Source organism: Mesocricetus auratus, unplaced genomic scaffold (genome assembly GCF_017639785.1).
Source record: "Mesocricetus auratus isolate SY011 unplaced genomic scaffold, BCM_Maur_2.0 Super-Scaffold_100025, whole genome shotgun sequence".
Lineage (NCBI taxonomy): Eukaryota > Metazoa > Chordata > Mammalia > Rodentia > Cricetidae > Mesocricetus > Mesocricetus auratus.
In genome coordinates, this window is record NW_024429206.1 from 12,963,422 (window position 1) to 12,974,805 (window position 11,384).

Sequence of the window (11,384 nt, forward strand, 5' to 3'; positions counted from 1 at the left end):
AGAGGTCCCGGGGTAGGAGGAAGTGAGGAGGAGGCAGAAAGAACAGGAAGTGAAGGATTCTGGGAGGTGGAATCGTGTTATTTTGGGAAGAGGAGGAAACTCCAGCAATTCCTACTGAGAACGCCTGCAGTTGGGCCACACCCTTTAAACATTACACTTGTCTTCATATTTTACGGACAAGACGTGGAAGTCCAGAGATGCCGAGACACTGTTGGGAGAGCACACAGAGGCGTAATGGTTCGGTGGACCTCCAACTCTGCTCACTTCTAGAACTTTCCCTCACTACCTGGGGCAAGTGTGTAGATGGCTTGGTGTCCTGCACATTTACAACAACACACCCGTGTCGGTTTTATCTTTTTTCTTTTAAGGACAGGGTCTCCTTATGGGAGTCCCCGCGAGTCTGGAAGTGGCCTTGAACTCACAGAGATCCACCTGCCTCTGGCTCCTGAGTGGTGGTATTAAAGGTCTGCACTAGCACACCCAGTTCTTCTTACGTTTCTGTGTGTTTGTGTGTGTACACACTTGTGCCTTAGTCAGAGGGCAACTTGTGGCAGTCAGTTCTCTGGAGCCTTGCACATTATAGGTCCCAGAGACTGCACGCAGGTCCTCAGATTTGGCGGCAAGCGCCTCCATCCGCTGAACCTTCTCGCAAGCTTTATGTTACCTTCTGAAGCTGCACTTGTTTTTCCTCGGCTCAAATTCTCCGTTTTTCTAGGACAGAACTCTGGCGACACCTGACACCAGCAAGGTCCCTTTAAGAGTGGTTTTCAGGCTCGCGCGTGGAGGCGTGGCGAATCCGGAGGCGGGGCCTGTGGGGACTGGCCAATGGGCGGGCGTATACGGCTCAGGGCGGGCCCCTTCAGGGCGGGGCCGCTCAGGGTTAAAGGGGCGACCACGGGTCGCCGCAGCTCGGCCGCGGGGAGACAAAGCGCCCGCTCGCAGCAGCCCATCAAGCGGTTCCGGGCCATGGGACGGATAGACCCTCGCGCCAGATCCGCAGCCAGGTGAGACCGGGTGGGCGGGGACAGTGACGGGGACGGGATCCGCGCGGCCATCGCACGGGACCCGCCCGCGGCCTCCATCGCGGCCCGGCCGCACACCGCCCAAGCTTGCGGTTCTGCGGTGGTGCCCTGCCTCAGTTTCCCTCGAGTCCTAGCTCTGGAGCCAGCGATGATCCCTCGAATGGTGGGTCCATCACTTGGCCTAAATTTTTGATATTTATTTTTATTTATGTGTACGCGTGTGTGGAGGTCAGAGGACAACTTGCAGGAGTCGGCTCTTTGCTTTTTCCATGTGGTTTCTGGTCACTGAACTCAGGTCAGAAGGCTTGGCGGCAAGCGTCTTTACCCGCTGAACTGTTTTGCCAGCCCTGTCTTTTTATGGGTTTTGTTGTTGTTTTTGAGACAGGGTCTTGAGACTGTGTAGCTCAGGTATGTAGAACAGGCTAGCCCTCCAACTCACAGAGATCCCACCCACCTTTGCATCCCAAGTGCTGGGATCAAAGGTATGCGCCACCATACCCGGCATGTATCTTTTTTTAATTTTGTTTTCAAACAGGGTCTTGCTGTGTAGCTCAGGCTGGCCTCTGCCTTCCATGTGCTGGAATGACAGGTGCGAGCCACCACGTTGGGTGCTATGCCTACTTTAGAATACTTTTTCGATAGTTTGTCACAGACTTTCCTTGTTTTCGCCGTCTGAGCCTCCTTGAAGCCCGCTGAGGCAACTGGTCTTCCACCCTGGACCAACTTGCACAGGAATTTGGTTCCTAAAGCATGGTGCGTAGGTCCTGATGATTCATTAGTGCGGTGCCCTCTGCAGCCTCTGAACTTGAGGGAGAGCAGGGTGCTTGGAAAATGGGGAGCAGTTGCTCCCTCCCGGGGAAGCTAGAGACTGTGTCTCAGCCTCATTTTCTTTGCTTAGCTGGAGCAGGCAAGGGTCAAGGACCTGGCTGGGCTTTCTGTCTGCTAGTGACCTTGATCTAGGGTGGCCGCATCTGAGCAGTCAGGGTGAGTGGCTGATGGGCAAGCTGTTGTCAGTCTTAGTGGGGTAGAGTGCCCAAGGGTTAGTGCTTGTTTGCTCTGAACCCTCTTCTTGGCCAGGTCAGTTTTCCCATCATGAACAGGGGACGGGGACCACCCCTTGTCACAGCGCTGTCACGCTGACAAAGCCTTGCTTTGTCCTGTAGGCTCCCAAGAGTACCTGCTACACATTGGGCTCTCAAATCCAGACAGGAGAACCCTCCCCTCCTGGAGCAGGCATGAGTGACCCAGGTAATCTTCAGCTGGGGTGTAGTTGGTAGAATACCTGGTGGTCTCTCGAGGTTGGAGGGTGCCTCCCCCAGGCAGTGGTGGGGAAGGGCACCCCAGGCAGAGAGCAACAGCCAGGGCAAAGGTCCCGATGCAGGGAAATGTCTGGTGCATTCGAGGGACAGAAAGGAAGCCAGAGTGGCTGAGGTCTGTGACAAAGGCAGGCAGAGGTCCCTTTGTGCCCAGGGGAGGGCCCCAGGGAGGTGTTCTTGCCTTGAGGTGGCCAGATAGGAAGGGGCAAAGGTGAAGGCAGGAGACAGCTGTAGAGCCTCCTGCAGTGGCTGCAGCAAACAGAGATGGGGACCTAGAGATAGGGAGGGTGGGGGAGGGGGCCCACCTGGCCTCAGGGACTCAGACACGGAGGTGGGAGGGACACCAGGGGTTATTCTCTGAGACAGGACCGACTAGAGGGAGGCCAGGTACACTGCTGACGGCGACCGACCGTGGCAGAGGGCCTGGATCCCGGACTCATTACCATAACCTTGACTTAGACAGTTTTGTTCTCATTTTATAGATGAAGAACTAGAGGTCCAGAGAGGCTGACTGTGTGCACAGAGGTGACCCAGCCTGGGGACCGAGCTGACCTGTGAACCCAGTGAGCGGAGCACGGTGGGCACAAGGAGCTGTCTCGGGAAGTCGCTTATGCAGAGAGACTGGCTTAGAGAGGAACAGCTGGGCCGGGTGGTGGCGGCGGCGCTCGCCTTTAATCTCAGCACTGGGGAGACAGAGGCAGGCGGATCTCTGAGTGTGAGGCCAGCCTGGTCTACAGAGTAAGTTCCAGGACAGCCAGGGCTACACAGAGATCTTGTCCCAAAAAAGAGAGGGGACACAACTGATTTAAAAAGCCACAAAGCACAGGGAGGCAGAGTGAGCCCTAAATACACTACAGCCTTCGGGGCTGACACCCCAGCCCCCTTGCTGGGACAAGCAAGTCTCAGTCTCTAGCTCAGCAGGAAGCTGCCCCTGGCTGCAGTGTGGGTGGCATGAAGTGGCATGAAAACAAGTAGTTGTTTGGCAGTCGTTTGTCCCTCCACCTGTCAGGTGGCCCAGCCTGGCCTCACAGAGCCACCACCCAGACCTCATTCCTTCTGACTTCGGGTAAGTGCCTGCCACCAGGCAGAAGGGGTGGACGTTAGCTGAGTGCCTACGGCATTCCAGGCTCTTTGCGTGAGTCTCCTGAAAAGTATGGCTGCCTTCTGAGAGCAAGGCGAGGCTGTGACGGGGCAGGACCTCTTCCAAGTGGCCACACTAATAACCTGGGTGACACCTCCCGATAAGTCCCAGTACCTACCGCTGTCCCATGTGTACTTTTTGGGAGGCATATGTTTGTGTGCTCTGCCCCTCCCTCCTTGTCAGTCTGGGCTAAGCCCATATTTTATCTAGGTTATTTTCTAGCAAAGCTTCGCCACTCTGAGGGTATTCCCCCTCTGACTCCCTGCCTCCAAGCAGTAGGTTTTCACCCCAGGGCCTTTGTGTTCACGGTTCCTCCATCTTCATGGCTCCCTCTCTCACCAGCCTGATCTACAGAGGCTGAGTCACAGAGCTGGGACCTCCAGGGACCAGCAAAGGCTTTAGCCAACTTGGTTTTTTTTTTTGGTTTTTCGAGACAGGGTTTCTCTGTGGGTTTGGAGGCTGTCCTGGAACTCGCTCTGTAGACCAGGCTGGCCTCAAACTCACAGAGATCCGCCTACCTCTGCCTCCCGAGTGCTGGGATTAAAGGCATGCGCCACCAACGCCCGGCTTAGCCAACTTGTTTTGTGACCTTGGCTTTTGTGACTGTTTCCTCCGAGTGTCTCTGTTTCCCCAGCTACACATGGATGCAACCATTGCCAGATGGCGCTAACCTGTGCTAAGTGTCCAGAGAGTTCTGAATGCCTAATGTTCTTTCCTGAGTCAAAGGGCAGCAGGAGGGCTCCGAGTGGCCGTGTGAGACTTGGGTTCGAGTCTTGGCTCACTGGGGGCCTGGAATGGGTTGTGGAAGGTGGCAGCTGGTGGTCCCGGAGTTGGTGATCTTAGGAGTAACATCTGCTCTGGTGCAGGGGACAAGCACAGGTCTTGCGGCCATGAAGCTGAATGAGCGAAGCCTCGCCTTCTACGCGACCTGCGACGCTCCGGTAGACAATGCTGGCTTCCTGCACAAGCGCGGTGCGCGCGGGGCAGGCTCGCACCGGCGCTGGTTCGTGCTTCGTGGCAACATGCTCTTCTACTTCGAGTCGGAGGCCAGCCGAGAGCCGCTGGGCGTCATCCTGCTGGAGGGTTGCACGGTGGAGCTGGTGGATGCCCGGGAAGAGTTTGCCTTTGCCGTGCGCTTTGCCAGTGGTCGTTCTCGGCCCTATGTGCTGGCAGCCGACAGCCAGGCAGCCCTGGAGGGCTGGGTGAAGGCGCTGTCTCGAGCCAGCTTCCACTACCTGCGCTTGGTGGTGCATGAGTTGGAGCAGCAGCTGGCCGCCATGCGGGAGAGAAGCCCTGCCAACGCCTTGCCCACCAGCCCAAGCCCAGTCTCGAACTTGCGACCCAAGGAGAATGGCCGGGCAGCGTGGAGCGTGCTGCCCGAAAAACCCACTGCAGCCCCCCAGCGCCCACCGCTGCCACCCCGTCGCAGGGCCTCTGCACCCAATGGGCCCTTGGCATCCTTTGCACAGCTGCATGAGCGATATGGACTGGAGGTGCAGGCCCTAAGGAGCCAGTGGCGTGGAGGCCAGGCTGGCCTAGCCGGCCTGGAGGTCTGGCATCCTTCTAGCTCTGGTGGGACTCATACCCAGGACCAGCCGTAAGGGGCCTGCTGGCTGTGAGGAGAGGCTGAGTTCAGAGGACCCTAAGTACAGTACAGCTTGGACTCGAGCCAGGCTTCCAGGGGACACAGGACATGTGACCTAGGAGACGAGACCTCTGGGGTCAGTGGCAATTACTGCTACGAAGAACCTGGGGCCTCAACATGCTTCAAGAGTTCAAGGAACTGGTTTCTAGAGAACTCTGCCCCAGGACAGCCCTGGAGCTGGCCACAGGCCCATGGGGCCCAGAGTCTACCTGGTGCAGTGCCTCACAAGGATCGGGAGGCCTGGGCCTGGCAGCTGCTTCCTGGGTTGCTCACGTGGGCCTGAGGCAGCAGGCAGAAGGCGGAGCTTAAACTGGATAGGTCCCCAAGTCCCCTGGCTTGGAACCAGCTGAGGCAGGACTTTGTCCAGCCTTGGCTCTGCAGGGCCTTTGAGAGCCACCTGACCTCCAATCCCGGGCTGTGGCCTAGCTTCCTCGAAGGTTTACCTGGAGGAGACAGACGCCTCCGGCTGACTCCATGCCTGCAGGGGGACAGCCCATGAGCTGCTTCCCGACACCCAGATAACCCGTGGGCCCTCCCTGCTGGGTCCACTCTCACCACAGTGCTGGCTCTCTTCCAGAGTGTTGGGCAGGACAACCTGCCCCACCTGGGTCTCGTTTACAGTCCTCCTCAGTGCCCTGCCCTGGGGACCGGAGGACACTGACACTGCAATCTCTGCATCAGGTGGACAGATTTCACCCTAGCCCTGATCCTCTATCCCGGGAGGCTCTGGGTTGGGGATCTGAAGGTGCATCTGCCACCAAGCCTCTTGACTCCCTGCTGGCTCAGGGGTCAGGGCTTGTCTGTGGGTTTTACTTTGAAGTATATAAGGCGTTGCATTTGTCTTTTTTTTTTTTTTTTCAGCAGTCAAGTTTGGTATCCATACCCCCTCCTTGTTACTGTTGGCTGGCTGGAAGGGATGGAATTGTCCCCAGGGAGCCCAGCCCTAGCAGGAGACACACTGACGCCTAGCTGACTTGGCGTTTACCTGCCACTCTGTCCCCTGAAGTCTCTGGGGACTCTTTTCACTCTCCCATTGGGTGGGGCTCAGGACTTACTGCTGGAGGGCTGAGGCATAGACTTAGTCTGGGTTTACAAACTCTAAAGGTACGGGGCAGAAGGTGGGGGCAGGGAGGGAGATGCCCACTTTTCCCAAAGCACAAAGATCAAGTCCAGCTGACTCTAGGGCTAAGAGACATCAGTCATGGACAGGGTACGAGGGCCAAAATAAAATCTGGTCAAGTAATGACTGCTTGTATTATTTTCCTCCTCACAGAATCCTCAGTTGATATGCCTGACGGGCCCTAGAAGGAGATCACTCTGAGTCCTTCAGCCAGGCAGTCCCATTACCTCCCAGGGAGGACACTGGTCTCATCTTGTGAGGGGTGGGGAGCGGAGGCTCAAAGAGGTTGCCAAGGCCACACAAGCTGGAGCGTCAGCTGGGATGTCAACCTCTGACCCTGTGGCTGGTGGTGCCCTCAGGAGGTAAATGGAGGACCACAGGGAGTAATAAAGGATGGGCAGATGATTGACATGTGGGTGGGCCACAGTCATCCGAGGGTTGGAAGGGATGGATGGGAAATGGGAAAGGGTCCCATCCAAACCAGTCCCAGAAATGAATGCTAAGGCAGGGAGCTGGAGACCAGCCTGGGCTACACAGCGAGACCCTGTCTCAACAAAACTATTGTCCTTCTTACTGGCCTGCTCCTGGTTGCTCGGGTTGACTGCAGAGGATCCTGGCACTATGAAACTTGAGAGAGCGTCTATAATTGATTAGTAATGTCTGCTGTGTTTTTCCGGAGACAGGATTTCTCTGAGTGCTGGGATTGAAGGCATGTGCCACCACCACCCGGTGGAAGATGTTTTTTTTTTTCCGAGACAGGGTTTCTCTGTGGCTTTGGAGGCTGTCCTGGAACTCACTTTGTAGACCAGGCTGGCCTCGAACTCACAGAGATCCACCTGCCTCTGCCTCCCAAGTGCTGGAAGATGGTTTTGACTGTGACACTGTCTACAGTCGTCTGTGTACCTGTCCCTAAGGTAGTAATGTCTGCTATGAGTGCTGGGCCCCCACTTCTTCCCTGGGCTCATGGGGGCTTTACAGAAGGGCAGGGGCAGGTCCAGGGTGGCCCAGCATGGTGGTTGAGGCCCAGCGTCTTCCAAATGTAGACTCAGGATGTGCCACAGCTCTCCCTTGGCAGCCCAGAAAAATTAAGCACCTTCAGGAACATTTGGCTTCAGAGTGAACTGAGCAACCTGAAGAACTCAAGTTTAAATTCACAAAACAACATCAAGGACGCCGGGTGGTGGTGGCCACACCTTTAATCCCAGCACTCGAGAGGCAGAGGCAGGTGGATCTCTGAGTTTGAGGCCAGCCTGGTCTACGGAGTGGGTTCCAGGACAGCCATGGCTATACAGAGAAACCCTGTCTTGAAACCCCTCTCCCCACCAAAAAAGCATCAAGGTCCTGGGACCATGTGCTCCTGAGTCTGTAGCACATGCTGAGTCCTCTGAGTCAGGGCACTGGTGACCAAAGCCCTTACTGGGCACAGGAGTGGGGAAGTAGCAGGGGAGGTTGCTCCAAGGGGCAGGGGCACAGGTGTGCCCTTACCAAAAGACTCCTTGGAGTGACAGGTGACCTTGGGAGCAGTTAGTCAGTGCTGACATGCCTCTCTGCCCCCCCCCTGCTAGTGATGGGGTGACGTGCAGGGCACAGATCTAGAGGCACTGTGTGGTCAGGGATATTCTAAGAAGCCACTGGGGATGGAGGGCACTCAGTCAGAGGTACCGTGGCCCAGCATCCACCCACCCCAAGTGATTAATTCACCTGGAACAGCCATGCTGCTGCCATTTGATTGCCAAAGAATGGGCCCTGACCCAGTTTTGGCCAATGAGATGTGAGTGGAGTCACCCAGTGGCCATCAGACAGCTATGGAAAAAGTGACCCAGGTCAATGGTGGACCCCAGGGCATGGACAGCTTCTCAGACAGTTAAAGACAGAACCATGGGGCGGGGCACACTGGAGAGATGGCTCAGTGGTTAAGACCACTGACTGTTCCTCCAGAGGACCTTGAGAGTCTCCATGTGCATCTGTTCACAGCAGCACTTCGGTGGGCGTGTGTACCTGTGGGCCTCGTGACCTCAACGGATAAGGATGGCTGTGACGTCCAGATTTAGGGTGGTGAAGGGAGGGGCAGCCACACTGGGTGGCTGGCTGAGTGCTTCCAGAGCCTGGTAACCTGCCATCCACACCGCAGGCCCACGGGGGTGGAACCTTGAGGCAGCGGGTGAGGGGTGGGCCGCCAGCCTCAGACTCATGCCTCAAGGCTGCAGGAGAGGAGCATTCAGGGCTGGGAGCCACCAAAGGTGGGCCGCTTCATACAGTACCTGTAGCCAGAGCACTCAAGCACTGGTCTCCAGTCACAGACAGGAAATGGAGTCCTAGGTACCTAATGAGGGAGAAACCAACACAGGCCTGGCTGCCTGGCTGTTAGGCTGGCCGGCCTGTGGGAGCCTCAGGGTAGGCAGGTTCACAAGCTAGCTCCCCAGTGGGTCACCTTGGACAAGGTCACTCCTGCTCAGCCCTACTGCTCTTGGGTCTATGGGGTGGCCTGGTTTCTATAGTAACTAACCCCACCAAGGCTGTAGAGAGCCAGGGCAGCGGTGGCACACATACACGCCTTTAATCCCAGCACTCGAGAGGCCAACCTGGTCTACAGAGCAAGTTCCTGGACAGCCACGGCTAAATAGAGAAACCCTATCTCCAAAAAGAAAGAAAGATGGACCCAGGTGAGGGAGCTCATAGTCATTCATTAGGGTTTCTCACAGATTGGAAGGTGCTAACCCAGGAGAAAGGGGGAGGGGCCGTGAGTCAGGGCAGGCAAATGGACTCACCCAGCTAAAAGTGCAAACCCAAACGCAGCATCCCTGCCTCATGCCTGCTGTAGCCCCCAGAACCCTCAGGAGAAGCCTGCTTCCCATCACGCCCCATGGAGCCTCTCCATCCGGTCTCTCTCCTTCCCAGGCTCCCCTTCACCCGTGCCCCTTGCAGGGTCCGTTAGCTCCATGCTTTTTACATTCTCGTCCCTCGGGACCTCTTCCCATCTCTTGTCACGGTTCATTCTGGCGTGGTGTCCTCTTCTCCAGGAAGAACTTCTGGACCCCACGCCTCATGCCCTTCCCTCCTGGTTCCCCCACCAAGTCGTGGAACTAAACAGATGCTAGCTAGACGAACCTGTGTCAAGTCACCCCCCCCCCACTTCAGCTGGCTGCTCTGCTTTGCATCCACCCAAACCAGCTTCCTCCAGGAAGCTCTCCAGGTTTTCCCAGGCTATCCTGATCCCTCTGCTCTCCCTCCCCCAGCGCAGAATTCTGTAGTTTGGTATTTTCCTACAAGTTTCTACTTCAGGGCAAGGGACAGCTGACATGACCTCAATACCCAAGCCGGTGATTCACAAAGGAACCCCAGTCCCCAGAGCTGACAAGACACGGGCTGATCTAAGGTCTCAAGTGACAGCAGACCTGCATTCCCTGCAGGGGCCCCAGAATATGGAGTTTTGACTAGGTTTTAGTTTTGTTTCGAATTTTCAAGAAAGTATTGATGTGTTGTCCAAACTGTTCTCAAATGCCTAGACTCAGAAATCCCTCTGCCTCAGCTTCTTGAGTAGCTAGGTAATAGATAATACATCACCTTGTCCTATCAATCTCTCAGCCTTCCTAAGAGTGGTGACCTGGGATCAGAATGGCCAGTCCCCAGGAACCCGCAATTCGCAGCTACCCGCTAAGGAAATGTACAGCCAGGGAAACCGAGGCATGGAGAGGCTCTGGCATTCTCTCCCGTACACAGAGCTCTCAGAAGTGGGGCTGGTATGGAAACTAGGCAGTCTGACTCCCTGACTCAGAGTTGCCTGGGTCAGCCTGTAAGGTTCCTTCATGGGACAGCTCCCGTTATTGCGTCCCGTCCACCCCAACCCGTGCTGCCTGGGAGCCGGCCTTTGGGACTCAGGCAAGTTCTCCACGGTGGGGATGATGAGTCAGAGCCCTCCCCCAGGAGGATGTGTGGAAACCAGGGGTTGTAGAAGGGTTTACCAGTGAACCATCTGAGCTGCTGCGCGTGGCTCTGGTTCATGGGTGAGTGATGGCTGACAAGACGACACCACCCCCACCCCCACCTACAGATGACAGCCACATGGTTGTCAAGCTCCTGGTTCAGGCTCTGGACAGGTGTACCCATGCTCCACACTATTCCAAAACACCACCCCAGAATGCACCATGAGTCACTGCTGCAACACCCCATCTTACAGATGTGGAAATTGAGGCCTGCATTCTGTCTAGGGGTGGGCAGCACTGTGCCAGTCTGGGGAAGGCCCTTTTGGTACAGACTGACTCCCTGCTCCATTTATACACTGGCTGAGGGTTGTGGCTCGTGGCCACAGGTATAAAAGCAAGGCCCAATCTTGACCCCTTGTCCCAGGCCCCAGATAGCTGTTGTCACAACAGATGGTGGCCCGGTACAGCCAGAGTTTTCAGAAGTTGGCATTGGTGGTACTTAAGGAACATACCCCATATTTGACTGCTGGTACTCAATTAAAAAACAGTATTTCCTGGGTATGGTGGTGTATGCCTCTAATTCCAGTACTCAGGAGGGAGGACCAGTTCAAAGTCACCCATCACTACAAAGTAAGTCTGAGGGCAGCCTGGGTCTCATAAGACTCTCAAAACCAAATAGTGTAGTCAATGGTGGTGGCGCACACCTTTAATCTTATCGGTCAGGAGGCAGAGGCAGCCAGATTTCTGAGTTCCAGGACGGCCTGGTCTACATAGCCAGTTCCAGGATAGCTAGGGCTATACAGTGAGACCCTGTCCTGATAAATATATAAACAAACAAATGACCCTAATCTTTAAATATATGATTTTGAGCTGGTGAAGCAGCTCACCAGGTAAAGACACTCACCATGCAAGCCTCATGGCCCAAGTTTGATTCCCTGGAACCCACAGGGAGAATCAACTCTGGTAAGTTGCTCTCTGATCTCCACACACACACACAAAACACAAACCCTAATAATAATGAAGAGGTTAATCCCAGCGCTCAGGAGGCAGAGGCAGGCAGATCACTGTGAGTTCGAGGCCAGCCTGGTCTACAGAGCGAGTTCCAGGACAGCCTCCAAAACAATACAGAGAAACCCTGTCTCAACCGGCCCCCCTCCAAAAGAAACAAAACAAAACAAAACAAAACACACCACCACCAAAACCCCACAAAACAAAAC

General features: G+C 55.6%; 1 protein-coding gene across 6 annotated transcripts; it reads left to right on the top strand.

Moving 5' to 3' along the window:
* The first annotated feature begins 858 nt into the window (after positions 1–858).
* On the top strand, positions 859–6,367 carry Pheta1 (PH domain containing endocytic trafficking adaptor 1). 6 transcript variants are annotated; one of them, XM_013120883.3, is made up of 4 exons: positions 859–1,004; positions 2,186–2,270; positions 2,821–3,076; positions 4,346–6,367. In XM_013120883.3, exon 4 carries the CDS (start codon positions 4,370–4,372, stop codon positions 5,078–5,080), a length of 711 nt encoding a protein of 236 aa, XP_012976337.1. In that variant the 5' UTR covers positions 859–1,004; positions 2,186–2,270; positions 2,821–3,076; positions 4,346–4,369; the 3' UTR covers positions 5,081–6,367. The 6 variants fall into 6 exon arrangements, with proteins under 6 accessions (XP_012976337.1, XP_012976338.1, XP_012976340.1 ...); XM_013120884.3 differs by having other exon boundaries at positions 2,821–2,915; XM_013120886.3 differs by having other exon boundaries at positions 2,821–2,901.
* Positions 6,368–11,384: the final 5,017 nt, after the last annotated feature.